Source organism: Physella acuta, unplaced genomic scaffold (genome assembly GCF_028476545.2).
Source record: "Physella acuta isolate Inbredline_101_S28 unplaced genomic scaffold, ASM2847654v3 ptg000488l, whole genome shotgun sequence".
Classification (NCBI taxonomy): Eukaryota; Metazoa; Mollusca; class Gastropoda; family Physidae; genus Physella; species Physella acuta.
The window spans coordinates 267,620-279,840 of record NW_026732007.1 but is presented as its reverse complement, the minus strand read 5'-3'; the positions used below and the strand labels follow the sequence as shown (position 1 = coordinate 279,840).

The window sequence follows — 12,221 nt, the reverse complement described above, 5'->3', positions numbered from 1 at the left end:
CCAACTTTGAATCGTATCGGTCAAGTAGAACTGTCCGAATTTTCACTCCTGCGTTTCGAACCAAACTGACGACCGACGACAGAGGAAGTGAGTTAAATAAAAGCTTGTAAAAATATGGCAGACTATCGAATAGCAGGATGATATTGTTTATGTCGCTATTAAACGTGAAAACCAAATTGTTTTTGCTTTTTTTTTAATGTTTATATAGTTACCGAAAAAATTAAAAACAACCAATACATCCAATCTTTAGTAAAGTCCAAAAAAAAAACCCAGACAGACAGGATTTTATAACCATATTAATTGTAACTACGTCTTGCATGCTTTTAAAATTATTTAATGGGCCTCTCGAATACTTTCTCGCCCGCGTCCATTAAATGGCTTCACCTGGTGAAAAACCAAGCCTCCCCCCTCATATGTAAGTCTACAGATTCCTATGAAAAAAAATTAAAAAACCAAGGTTATTTAAGATCTACGCTTTTTCGCACTAAGAATTTGGTTTCTAAAAATGTCAGCTTAGTCGCGATTATGAAAGACAACGCAAACATTTTTTTAAATGAACGGATTGCACGTTTTTAAGGCAACTTCAACTATTATTTATTTACATTATTTGGCTTTAAAAATTTTACACTTATAATATTCTAAAATGTAAAGGTAATATTTATGTTTAAGATATGAGATAATAATAAAACCTAGCCCTGCAGCTTTATGATTTCTCAACCATGTAATGGACAATATAGGTTTATAGCTTTCTTTCCACTTAATTATATCTGGAACGTCTTTTCAGAATTTTTGTTTGTTTATCTATATATATAATTCTCTTCTGGGAGACGTTAGAAAACAAGCTGCAAGCGCCTCCTTACAGTCCCCTCTCTTTCTTTCTATCACTATCACTACCACCCCCACCCGACCCTCACATGGTCTGGTGAGTTGTGGTCACGCTAAATTAAATGTTTACAAATCGTAGAGCCGGGTTTAGTGACGGCTATTAGGGGCAGATAATTTAGTTTGAAACGATTTTAAACTTACAGGATGTAACTAAGAGGAGGCTGCTTTCACGGGGGGGGGGGGGGGGGTGTAGGATCGGGGTTAGGCGAAAGGGGGGGGGGGGTAGTGTTTTAGAGCAAATATTTTCAGTGGCAGCATTGGTACTGTCGAATTCACAAATTATGAATTACTGAAAAGTAGAAAATAAAACAACTAAATAGCGGCGTATGATACGCCGCGGGTCGGTTCGTGTATTTATATTTAGAATAGTCTGTGTTTATTGATAGTGTAAATACTTACGCTTGTACGAGTTGAACACAAGCTAAGATACAGTGGCTATCTAACAGTACAGAAATAACCCATACTGGCTTTCTGGGAGAACTGGACTAAACTGGGATAATAACACATATTCTCACACACCTTACAGAAAACAGGTACAAAACGGAATTACACAACTTACAGTACAGTAAAAAACTATATACACTATATACACAACACAGACTGTTCTAAATATAAATACATACGCTAGTAATCACAACAAGATTTCAGCAGAGGTTTCAGATATAATGAAGGGAAAAAAAACTTTAAACATGTATTGTCCATTACAGGGTTGAGAAATCATAAATCTGTAGGGCTAAGTTTTATTATTATCTGATATATTAAACATAAATAGATTCTATGACCTTCACATTTTAAAAGATTTTAAGTATACAGATTTTAGAGCCAAGTAATGTAAATAAGAAATAGTTTTATAGTTACCATTAAAAATGTGCCATCCGTTCATTTAAAAAACAATGAGTGCGTTTCCTTTTATAATAGCGACTAAGCAGATATTTTTAGGAACCAAATGTATGGTGCAATGAAGCGTAGATCTTAAATGACTTAATGTTTTAATTATTTATAGGAATCTGTAGACTTACATATGATGGGGGAGGCTTGGTTTTTCACCAGGTGAATACATTTAATGTACGCGGGCGAGAAAGTATTCGAGAGGCCCATTAAATAATTTTAAAAAATTGCACGGCGTAGTTACAATTAATATGGTTATAAAATCCTGTCTGTCTATTGTTTTTTTTGGACTTTACTAAAGATTGGATGTATTGGATGATTTTAATATTTTCAGTAACTATATAAACATTTAAAAAAAGCAAAAACAATTTGAGTTTTACGTGTAATGGCAACATAAACAATATGATCGTGCTATTCGATAGGCTACCATAATTTTTATTGTACACATTGTAAGCGAAAAAAAAGGAAATCTAGGTCATGTGGTTTGAATTTGCACTGTTATTTAAAAACTTTATCTAATTTTCTTTTGTAAACAAATAGTTATCGATCACGGAGTTCCTGTATAGCCAATCAATATTTGTCTTACGAAAGTGAAACATTTACGATTGATGAAAATAAATAGAAATGTAGTACTCAACACATTTTTTTCAAGTTCTCTTGAGTTTCAAATTTTATAGAATTGATTCTAAAAATGAAAAATTTCTGAATTAATTTTAGACTTACGTTTTTATTTGTTATTATTTTTACGGTTGCTTTGTTTGCTAAATCTAAAAAAGCACGTTTTTATTCCATGTCAACAACATGATGGAAGGATCCTCGTCAACTCGCTCGCCTCCATTAACGTCCTCAACACATTTAATAAATTCGTTTGGACTTCGCTTTGCCAATAGAAATCGTTGTCTGATTTTTAGGTAATAGTTATGTGCAAGAAAAATATATTTTTTTAAACCCTTTCAAGATAAACAGAATCTTTCATTGATGTTAACATAAAAAGTTAAGGATTTAAGATTATGAACGAATAGCATTAGGGCATTGGTATCAGTTGTATAAGTTTCTATTTAGTTTGAAAGTATTGAGCTAGAGAATTACTTTTAAATGTAGGAAACTACTACAATACCGATACAGATAGAGTTGTAGTAGTATTGTTTCCATTTCTGGTATTGAATCTGCTTAAATCCAGGGACACATCCACAGCTAATATTCTGCTGTATTTATTGCGAATCGTCTTTTCTATTAGACGTCAAGGATGGTACATTAGAAAATGCGCAATTAGAAAACTATTCAATGGAAAATACGCAAATACTAACTAATTATACTAATACTCTTCAATTTTGCCATATTTTTATAATATGCTTTATTATGCTACAGTATACATGTTGTGACTGTTTTTAAAATGTAAAATTTAAGAAAATCAAAATGTCCTTACAACTTTTTGTGCGCATTTCCGTTGCGCATTTTTCCATTGTGTATCAATCGTCTCATTGTCCTGGACACAATGGAGATATAATGTAGTTAAAATATTGTGCTTTTATTTATTGTTTGTATCCATTAGTTTCATGTTACATCGAATGTATGCGTGTTGGTCAGATTTATATTTGTTAAAAAATTTGTATAAAAAAAACCTATTAAAATACATCTTTGATATTAGGTGTTGATTTGAGAATGATAGTTTAATGTCGGCCAACACAATTAATTTGACGCGATTTTATAATCTGTATAAACGGCCAACGCAACTTAATATGCATTTTAAAACTTTTATATTAGTTTTCTTTTTGCTTTTAGAATATCAATGCGGTAACGCTATAGAGTATTTCTGTTATTTTTATATCCTCATTCATATTAATATAGTTCGCATTGCAAATAAACAGATAAAAGTTCTAAATAAACAAGTGTTATGTTACATACCAACATACTTTAATTAATATTTTGATATTTTAATATGTTAATATTTGTGCCGGGGTTTTTGGAGTGTGTGTGGGGTCGTAGAGATTTCATATTAACTTTATTTGTACGTTTTATTTAAAGGCCAGTGCAGGGCCTGGTCGTGCCGGCTAGCTAATTAGAAAAAAACATAATTAACTATCGTCACTAAACGAATTTGATAATGTAGAAATGTAGAAATACTTTAATTTCATGATTTACGTCTGAATGTGAAATTAAATTAAAGTTACATTTAACATTATTAAGTCCCATTTTCCCTACATGATTGACTATTCGATTTTAGTTACAGTTCCTTAAACCTAAGCTAAACCTTTCAATAGCTCCATATACCCATATAATACATTTTTCTTCAATAGCTTCATGCATACGGAATTATTAACGTCCACTGGCACACCTATGAAGAATTTTCCTTCCTTTTACTGTTATATCCATAACACACCCAGGCGTCGAAGTATGTCAAAGTTGAACTCAGGATTTTCCGGTGGCTTTTAAATTCAGACTTTTCCTCCCCGTAGAGGTGTGGGGGAACTTAAAATTTTCTAATCTAAAGAGTGTTTTGCGTGCAGTTTCTTTTATGCATCTCTTCCCAGGCCCTTACTGTAGTTCGTATGATCTACAAATACGACCAGTGTTTCTTTCGGACTTTTTCCTCCCCGGAGTGGGGTGGGGGTACTTGAAATTTTCGAGAGCGGGAGGGGGGGGGGCGGAGGATTTTCTATGATGGGGCGGACACTGGAAAAAGTATATAATTATATTGTGTTGAATGGGACTATAGACGTGCTTTGGTGTATGTGTGTGTGGAGGGGTACGGTGCGGAGCCCCCTCCTCACAAGTAGAGTTGCCTAAAAGAAACTCTAAATGGGACTTTTGTCATGATTGAGATTAGGTGACTGGTTTAGAGGTATGGCTACGAATATATTTAGTAAAAATGCGCGATAACTACGTGTAGATCAAGCTTAAATCCGATAAAAATGCCGATTCTGGATAAAAACCCGTTTTCAATGTAATTTTTCGATTCCGGTTAAATTTAATTAAGGTGGTGATTTTGGTTTTAGTTTAGAGAAAAGAGACAGCACTATCAACCTAGCGTCCAATGTACCCTTCCTCAATGGGCTATTTTTCTCGTAGATTATATTAATACACTTTGCTTTTGCCGTATTTATAAAAATGTTTTATTATGCTACAGAAAATATATAGTAACTCTTTGTTAATGTGTATTTCATTTTTTATTATTCTCGATTTAAGAAAATAAAAATACCCTTGCAAACTTTTGTGTGCACATTTTTCCGTTGCACATTATAACGTTGCGTAACTTTCCGGTCACATTTCAGGACACACAGACACGCCAATTTAGTTGAAATAGTGTGTTGTCATATGTGATGTCATATGTGATGTCATCTTATTTTACGTAAGCTTTCGTTTCGAGTTGATTAGATTAACATTGATGGACCTAGAACTAGGTAAGACATCGTTACATAACATTATGATGGCGACTTCATCGACAGCTAAGCCAGTATAAAAATATTTTTTTAACAAAGTTTTGAATTGCATATGAAAACTTCAATAAAATAAAATTGTCTTTGAACTTAAGCATATACGTAGTATAAAAGAAATATTGAAACGTCGAAAAATCTAAATAATAATTTTAACAAGTCTGAAAAAACGAAATCATAATTCAAACATATTTGCAAAAATAAAAACCGTTATGTTATCAAGTATGCAAAAATTGAAATAGTGATTTCAATTAATCTTTTCAAAAATAGGAAATCGTCTAATTTTAACAAATCTTCAAAATCTAATCTGAACAAATTTGAACAAATCAGCGAAAATCGAAATTGCGTTGTTAACAAATCTACAAAACTAAATATTTTGATTTTAACAAATCTGCAAAAAATAAAATCGTGATTTTAACAAATCTTCAAAAACAAATCTGCACAAATTTATATCGAAAATTTGATAAATCTTAAAAAAAAAACGAAATCGTTATTTTAACAAATCTGAAAAAAAACGAATCTGCAAAATCAAATTCGGGATTTTAACAAAGCCCTGCTAAAAATCAAAATATTGATTTCAACAAATCTGAAATAATAAAAAATCATGCTTTTAACAAATCTGCGAAAAATAGAAATCGTGATGTTAACAAATCTTTAAAAATAGTCATCGTGATTTTAACATATCTGCAAATATCGGTATAATGATTTTTAACAAATCTATTAAATTTAAGACAAATTTAACAAATTTCGACTTTCACACTTACCTCAGCCGGAAAAAAAAACTTAATTTGCAATATTTTTTGTACGTCTGTTTTTTGTGTTTGTGTTTTGGTGTGTGTTTGTGGGTTTAAATGTCTGTCTAAGTGGATGTGTGTTTGTTTACGTTATCACGATAACCTTAGCACCGTTTCAGCTAGGTTTTCTTTAAACCTTTTTAGCGTTTAAAGTAATCGAAAGTGGCACTTACTTTTCTCTCGGTTTCTTAAAGAATATAACTTGATGACAGTTTCAGAGGAAAATTTCCAACATCGATTGGCCTTAAATTCTTCATATAAGACAAAGTTGTTCTCATGATGTACTAATTGTTCGTAGTATTACGCACACAAAGTTTGTTTGCTGTTCATGTTGTGCGCAATGCTTTTTTTCTACACGCTTTTTTCTATTTAAAATGTATATATAAAATATTGATTTACACCATGTCTATAGCCCGATATTAATTGTGGAGTAACTGCCATTTAGTGGTGAATACGAATATTCAAGAGATTTTTGCGAGATCACTCTTGCTTTTTTCTTAATGTTCTAAAATATATATGTGTACTCTTACAGGAAAGTCCTACGAACTAAATCATGAAAGTAACCCATCCCTTGTACTTCTAAATTGTGCAGTTATAGAGCATTTCATCGTTTATACTACTGTTTGATACACACGAAACGCAAGAACATTTCTTCACTAACATCAACCACGCTTCAAAAGACACCTACACCAGACTGATATGTGTGAGAAACAAGGAGCAAAAACAGTTGGCGGCGGATGTTGGGGTTATGGCTGTTAAAGAAAATTAAGTAGGAGTGAAGGCTGTTGGAGTAAAAACTGTTGGGGTGACAGCTGTTAAGTTGACCGTCATTGCTGTTAAAGCATTGCTTGGAACTGCGGTATAGAAGACCACATTGGAAGGAAATACATACATTTGTGTTCAAGCAAGTCACATTACAAATCAAAATAGTTAAAAACGAATTGTAGGATAATATCATGTAAAAATTAAAATTTTACTTTCAATAAAACAAAATTTATTTTTTGTTCTGTTTTTTAATAACCGACAGCGTAAATGTGATAAGCATAATAAAAGACACAAGATAATGTGTAAATAGTGATGTATACACGTAAAACGTTGTAATATAACTAGCTGGTCTTCGGTGAGATCGAATTAGATCAAGGTAGCTGACTGTACAGAACGATCTTCTGTAGTCAGTAAATCGAAGAAATAGAATATTATCGTTGGTCAAACGCTAAAATTATATGACTCGCTGAGCTAATGTTATTCTCACTCTTTTTTTTTTGGCATATTGTGTTTGACGATATAGAATGGTTTTCATTGACTGGCGACCTTTATTCCAAAGAATGGTGAAAGCAGATGATGGAACAACAGAAGCTCTGTCAAAAACTCACAACTATTTACCCGAACCAAGACAAGGGAGCTATCACAGGCACCATAGTTGTTGGCCACATCTCCTCCGTCTGCTCGACGACACTGATCTTCTCAAACAGTCCCGGCACGGACGACAAAATCGTCCAATTGGGCACACGACTTGCTATACAAAACACAGTCAGCTCATTTTTATAGCACACAGCTCCGTTTAGCATCATATTAATATTTGTCCAAAGATGGACTACAGGGGTGAATTTAATTGCATTGTCAGAACCTCTCTTGATCGAAAGTAAAACTCCACTTGAGAGTAAAAGAAACGTGTCTTTGTCTTTGTGTATTGCAACAGCAATAAAATCTAATCAACCAACATTTGGTATTTTGGTTGCTGTTAGGGACTTAGTTTCCAGATTGTAAGTGTGGACTTGTAAATCGTTAGGTTGGTTTGTTAAAAAATCTTTGCGCATAATCATCAAAATATCGTTTTCAAAAGCACAGGCATAGAGATACACATTATCAGAGTTTAATACGACTGTGTTTAGTAAATCTGGATTATGTATTCGACTTCTGGTTGCAGCATATCGATCGTTTGCTTTTACGCAAACAATTTTGTTATTCACACAGAATAAAGTTTGGAGACAGTCGTATTTACCGCACAATTCATACAGTGTGGACAACGTTTTATTCTCCTTTAACAAAAGGACAGTCGCAAGGCGGCATTTATGTTTGGCGAAAGGACAATTTCTTAAGTACCTTTCGCATATGAAGCAAAGTGTTGACCCCAGCGATACTACAGACACAACCTTTCCGTATCGTCCTTTGAAATTGTCTAGCTTGAGTTTTCTGAAAGTCCTGTTTTCCAAATCGTAGAGGTGCAGACAGAAATCCATTCCAACAAACGCCAAGGCATTTTTCTTTCCGCTGCAAGTTCGAACAGGTGTTAATATGGCGCTCTCTAAAGGATACACCCCACACTTGTATTTCAGGGCTTCCTCTACTCCGTGATAGGCATCTGGGCATTGGATTAAATAGGGGTTTTTGAGTAAACTCCGAAGGTAACTGGCGCTGGCTAAAGTAAGTTTGGCACTAGACATGAGTTTAGAGAGATAATTTGCCCGTTCGCCTGTCCGGCTATATTGTGTTACTTCATCAGTCGGGTCCTCATTCTTGACGTCATCGTGATGACCATGTTTGCTGAAGTTAACTCCAGGCTTGTCCGTTGTTATCGTTCCTGTGTCATAATTGTGACAAACCTTTATGACGTCAGTTGTGACGTCACGAGCGTGTCCCTCACTGTTCTGTAGTTCGATATCTTTACACGTGGCTCCCGTATCTCTAGAGTCAGCTGATATACAAGCACCTGGTCTGTATGTCCCATGAGAAACCCAGGTTAAAATGGACTCCAGAACTGAGTCCTCTGTCTTGACATTCAACTCCTCACTTTCAATACAAGATAGCACTAAAGGAAAAGGAAAATTCAGAAACTCTTTCATCATCACAACATGTTCGTAATTTTTCATCATGAACATTAGCGACCCTTCTTTCACTTTGTTTGAGTTGAAATCGACAGCTTTTAAATAAAAGCGCCACAGATTATCAATTGATAAATTATCAATCACAAACTGCTCTATTTTATTAAGATATATTGCTATATCCAGACGATTCGCTGCATCCCAGATGTCATCAATGTTATCCGCCGTCAGACCATGGACACGCTGGTGGATGAAATTTAACACAACAGCGAAAGTCTCATTTGTCATACCCTGTAGCTCCACCCTCCCTTCTTTTGTCTCCCTCATGTTGCTTCTAAACAAGGCGTCAAAGTAATTTGAAGCTGAACTTAGAATTTCCCGATGGCTTTTAAATTCAGTGCCTTCAACCACGATGGTGAAATCACATGATGCGTTGTCTGGCGTAGATGTACAAGCCATGTTTAGAATTTGGTGGTGTCTCTGCTATTAATTTCGTACAGCACTATCTCAGTATTAAAAATGTTGTGATGATCTCTCAGCATGCATCTGGAAATATATAAGTTTGTTAAGGTCATTATATAGTGAGGACATGCCGGTGTGGTGGGACTGTAGAACTCACGACTGCTAACTCTAAAGACTCGAGCTCGAATCCCTGGATTGAGTACGTACAACTCAGCTCTGATATAAACCTGCTGCACGTGAAGAAAAGAAAATACAGTCGGACATTTGGCTGACCACACGATCTACTCAAATGTCGAGGTCACATTTTCTGCCCCATTGACTATCATGTTCTAAAATGGTAACTTTACTTTTTATTTGCTATGTAGAATAAATAAATCTCAGCGTCGTTGTGAATTAAGTCAAGGCTATGATTAGGACGAGGAAAGTCATATCTGTATAACAGGTACTTTTGATTCACTCTACGCTGAGTAGTAAAAGAATATAGTTGGAGAAGAGGTTCTCGATGAGTTCTTAACTGGACTGATTCAAAGTCACTGTTTACAATTTACTTTTATTTTACTTTTAGATCTAGGGTTAGTGTTTACGATTGTAGGTTAATTTAGTGTTTGTGGCTACTATCAAAAGTAAGTTTAGGTATGGGTTGAAGTTATCTGTCTGTATTTACTATTATTTACAAATAGTGAAGTTTTTATTTTGTACATAAATTTACATACTGCAGATGAATTAGTGTTTATTATCTTCTTGTCAACTGCATGTAAACGTATAGTGCGTTCGGCAGTAATTTAAATAGACTTACGTGTCCCTTATGTGAGACTGGTACCCATTTAGGGGACATTCTATGGTTAGGTACCCATTAGAGCTGGGTAAACTCAGGGGACATTCTATTGTTAGGTACCCATCAGAGCTGGGTAAACTCAGGGGGCATTGTATGCTTAGGTACCCATTAGAGCTGGGTAAACTCAGGGGACATTGTATGCTTAGGTACCCTTTAGAGCTGGGTAAACTCAGGGGACATTCTATTGTTAGGTACCCATCAGAGCTGGGTAAACTTAGGGGAAATTATATGGTCAGATGAACATCAGAGCTAGGTAAACTCAGGGGACATTGTATGGTCAGGTGCACATCAGAGTTGGGTAAATTCAGGGGACATTGTATGATCAGGTGCACATCAGAGCTGGGTAAACTCAGGGGACATTGTATGGTCAGGTGCACATCAGAGTTGGGTAAACTCAGGGGACATTGTATGATCAGGTGCACATCAGAGCTGGGTAAACTCAGGGGACATTGTATGGTCAGGTGCACATCAGAGCAGGGTAAACTCAGGGGACATTGTATGGTCAGGTGCACATCAGAGCTGGGTAAACTCAGGGGACATTGTATGGTCAGGTACCCATGAGAGCTGGATGAACTCAGGGACGTCATACAGACTAGAGTCAAATATACGAACGTAGGAGTTTTGTGTTAGCTTTCTAGCGTTCTTGGTAAAGGTGTAGTATGTAGGTAGAGCCTAGATCTGAGACTTTAGTCTATGTCCACTCAGCTCAGCTGGGTACCTGAATCACGTTAGGGAAACATTTGGCTGAGTATAGTCCTGACTACCTTTTCCATTTGTTTGCCAAGGTTATTAAACCTGAAGAACTCTACTTCATCTGCACCATATATGTCTTGGACACGAACGAGAAAATATAATGATGAATCTGGCGCTCTACGACCGTATCACGCAGTCCCTTCATTGCAGGTATCATTAAAAATACTTAGAAAACAAAAAAACTGCTCACATATGTAAACAAAAAGTAAGAAAAAAACTGCTCTGTCATGGAACGATACAGAAAATGAATTTAAGATACAAATACGTTTTTTAAAAGCTATACATTTAGATGGTCTACCATAGAAATGAGAAATCATAAACGTGTAGGTCTGGTTTTATTATTATCTGATACATTCTTCAACATTAGTATTACCTTTAGACTTTAGAACATTTATAAATATACAACTTTACAATTTTTAGCCAAATAATGTAAATAAATATCAGTGGTGGAAATAACATTGAAAGTGTCCCATCCGTTCTTTAAAAAAATAATTGTGTATGATCGTTTTAAACCGCATCTGCGCAGACTTTTTAGAAACCAAATTCTTGGTGCGCAAAAGCATAGAGATCTAAAATGTCTTAATGTTTAAAAATGTGTATACGAAGCTATAGACTTACATAGGAGATGGTGAGAGAGGGTGGGGACGCTGCCCTTCGTTAGGCGAAGCCATTTAATTCAAATTCACAACACATTTAGGATATTCGTTTAGGCGTCGCTTTGCCAAAGAAACATAAGTGAATGCAATAATTAAGTCATAGTCATGTGCAAGAAAAACATTTTAAACCCGATCATGCTTTGTAAATTCGTTTATTGATGATTCCGTTAAAAGTTGGGAATTTAAAATTATGTAGGAATAAGATTAGGACCAGGGGTTTGTTGTATTTATTTCCATTTAGCTTCTTTAGTTCTAAACTAAAGAACTACTTTTAAGTCTATGCAAATTGTATTAGAGTGTTCTTTCCATTTCTTGTATTGACTCTATTTAAACCCAGGATCACATCCCCAGCTATTCTACTGCTGTATTTAGTGTCAATCGTCTTTTGAAAAATATGCAATATCAAAACTGCACAACGGAATGAACTGGGAGTGATCTCCCCTAAACTTTCTCTGTATAACAACTCTGGATATAGACAAGATTTTTAATCTATTTTTAATTACTTAAAATTTTAAATAGAATATAATCTCGTAGAAAAATGAATTGCGCAACAAACGAACGCCAAGTAATCTGTGTATAATTGTGCGGAAAATAATTAGCACTTTATACTTTCATAATTTCAAAAATCGGAAATAGCGAAAGAAACTACTTCCGTTCAACGAAAATCACTCAAAATTTGAAAGACTGCAAAA

General features: G+C 34.8%; 1 protein-coding gene across 1 annotated transcript; it reads right to left on the bottom strand.

Annotated features, from left to right (window-relative positions):
- Window positions 1-7,027: 7,027 nt before the first annotated feature.
- Window positions 7,028-11,351, bottom strand: LOC131944301 (uncharacterized). Its single transcript, XM_059304855.1, has 2 exons — window positions 11,247-11,351; window positions 7,028-9,369 (listed from the first exon to the last, which is right to left on the bottom strand). Exon 2 carries the CDS (start codon window positions 9,280-9,282, stop codon window positions 7,714-7,716), a length of 1,569 nt encoding a protein of 522 aa, XP_059160838.1. The 5' UTR covers window positions 9,283-9,369; window positions 11,247-11,351; the 3' UTR covers window positions 7,028-7,713.
- Between the last annotated feature and the right edge of the window lie 870 nt (window positions 11,352-12,221).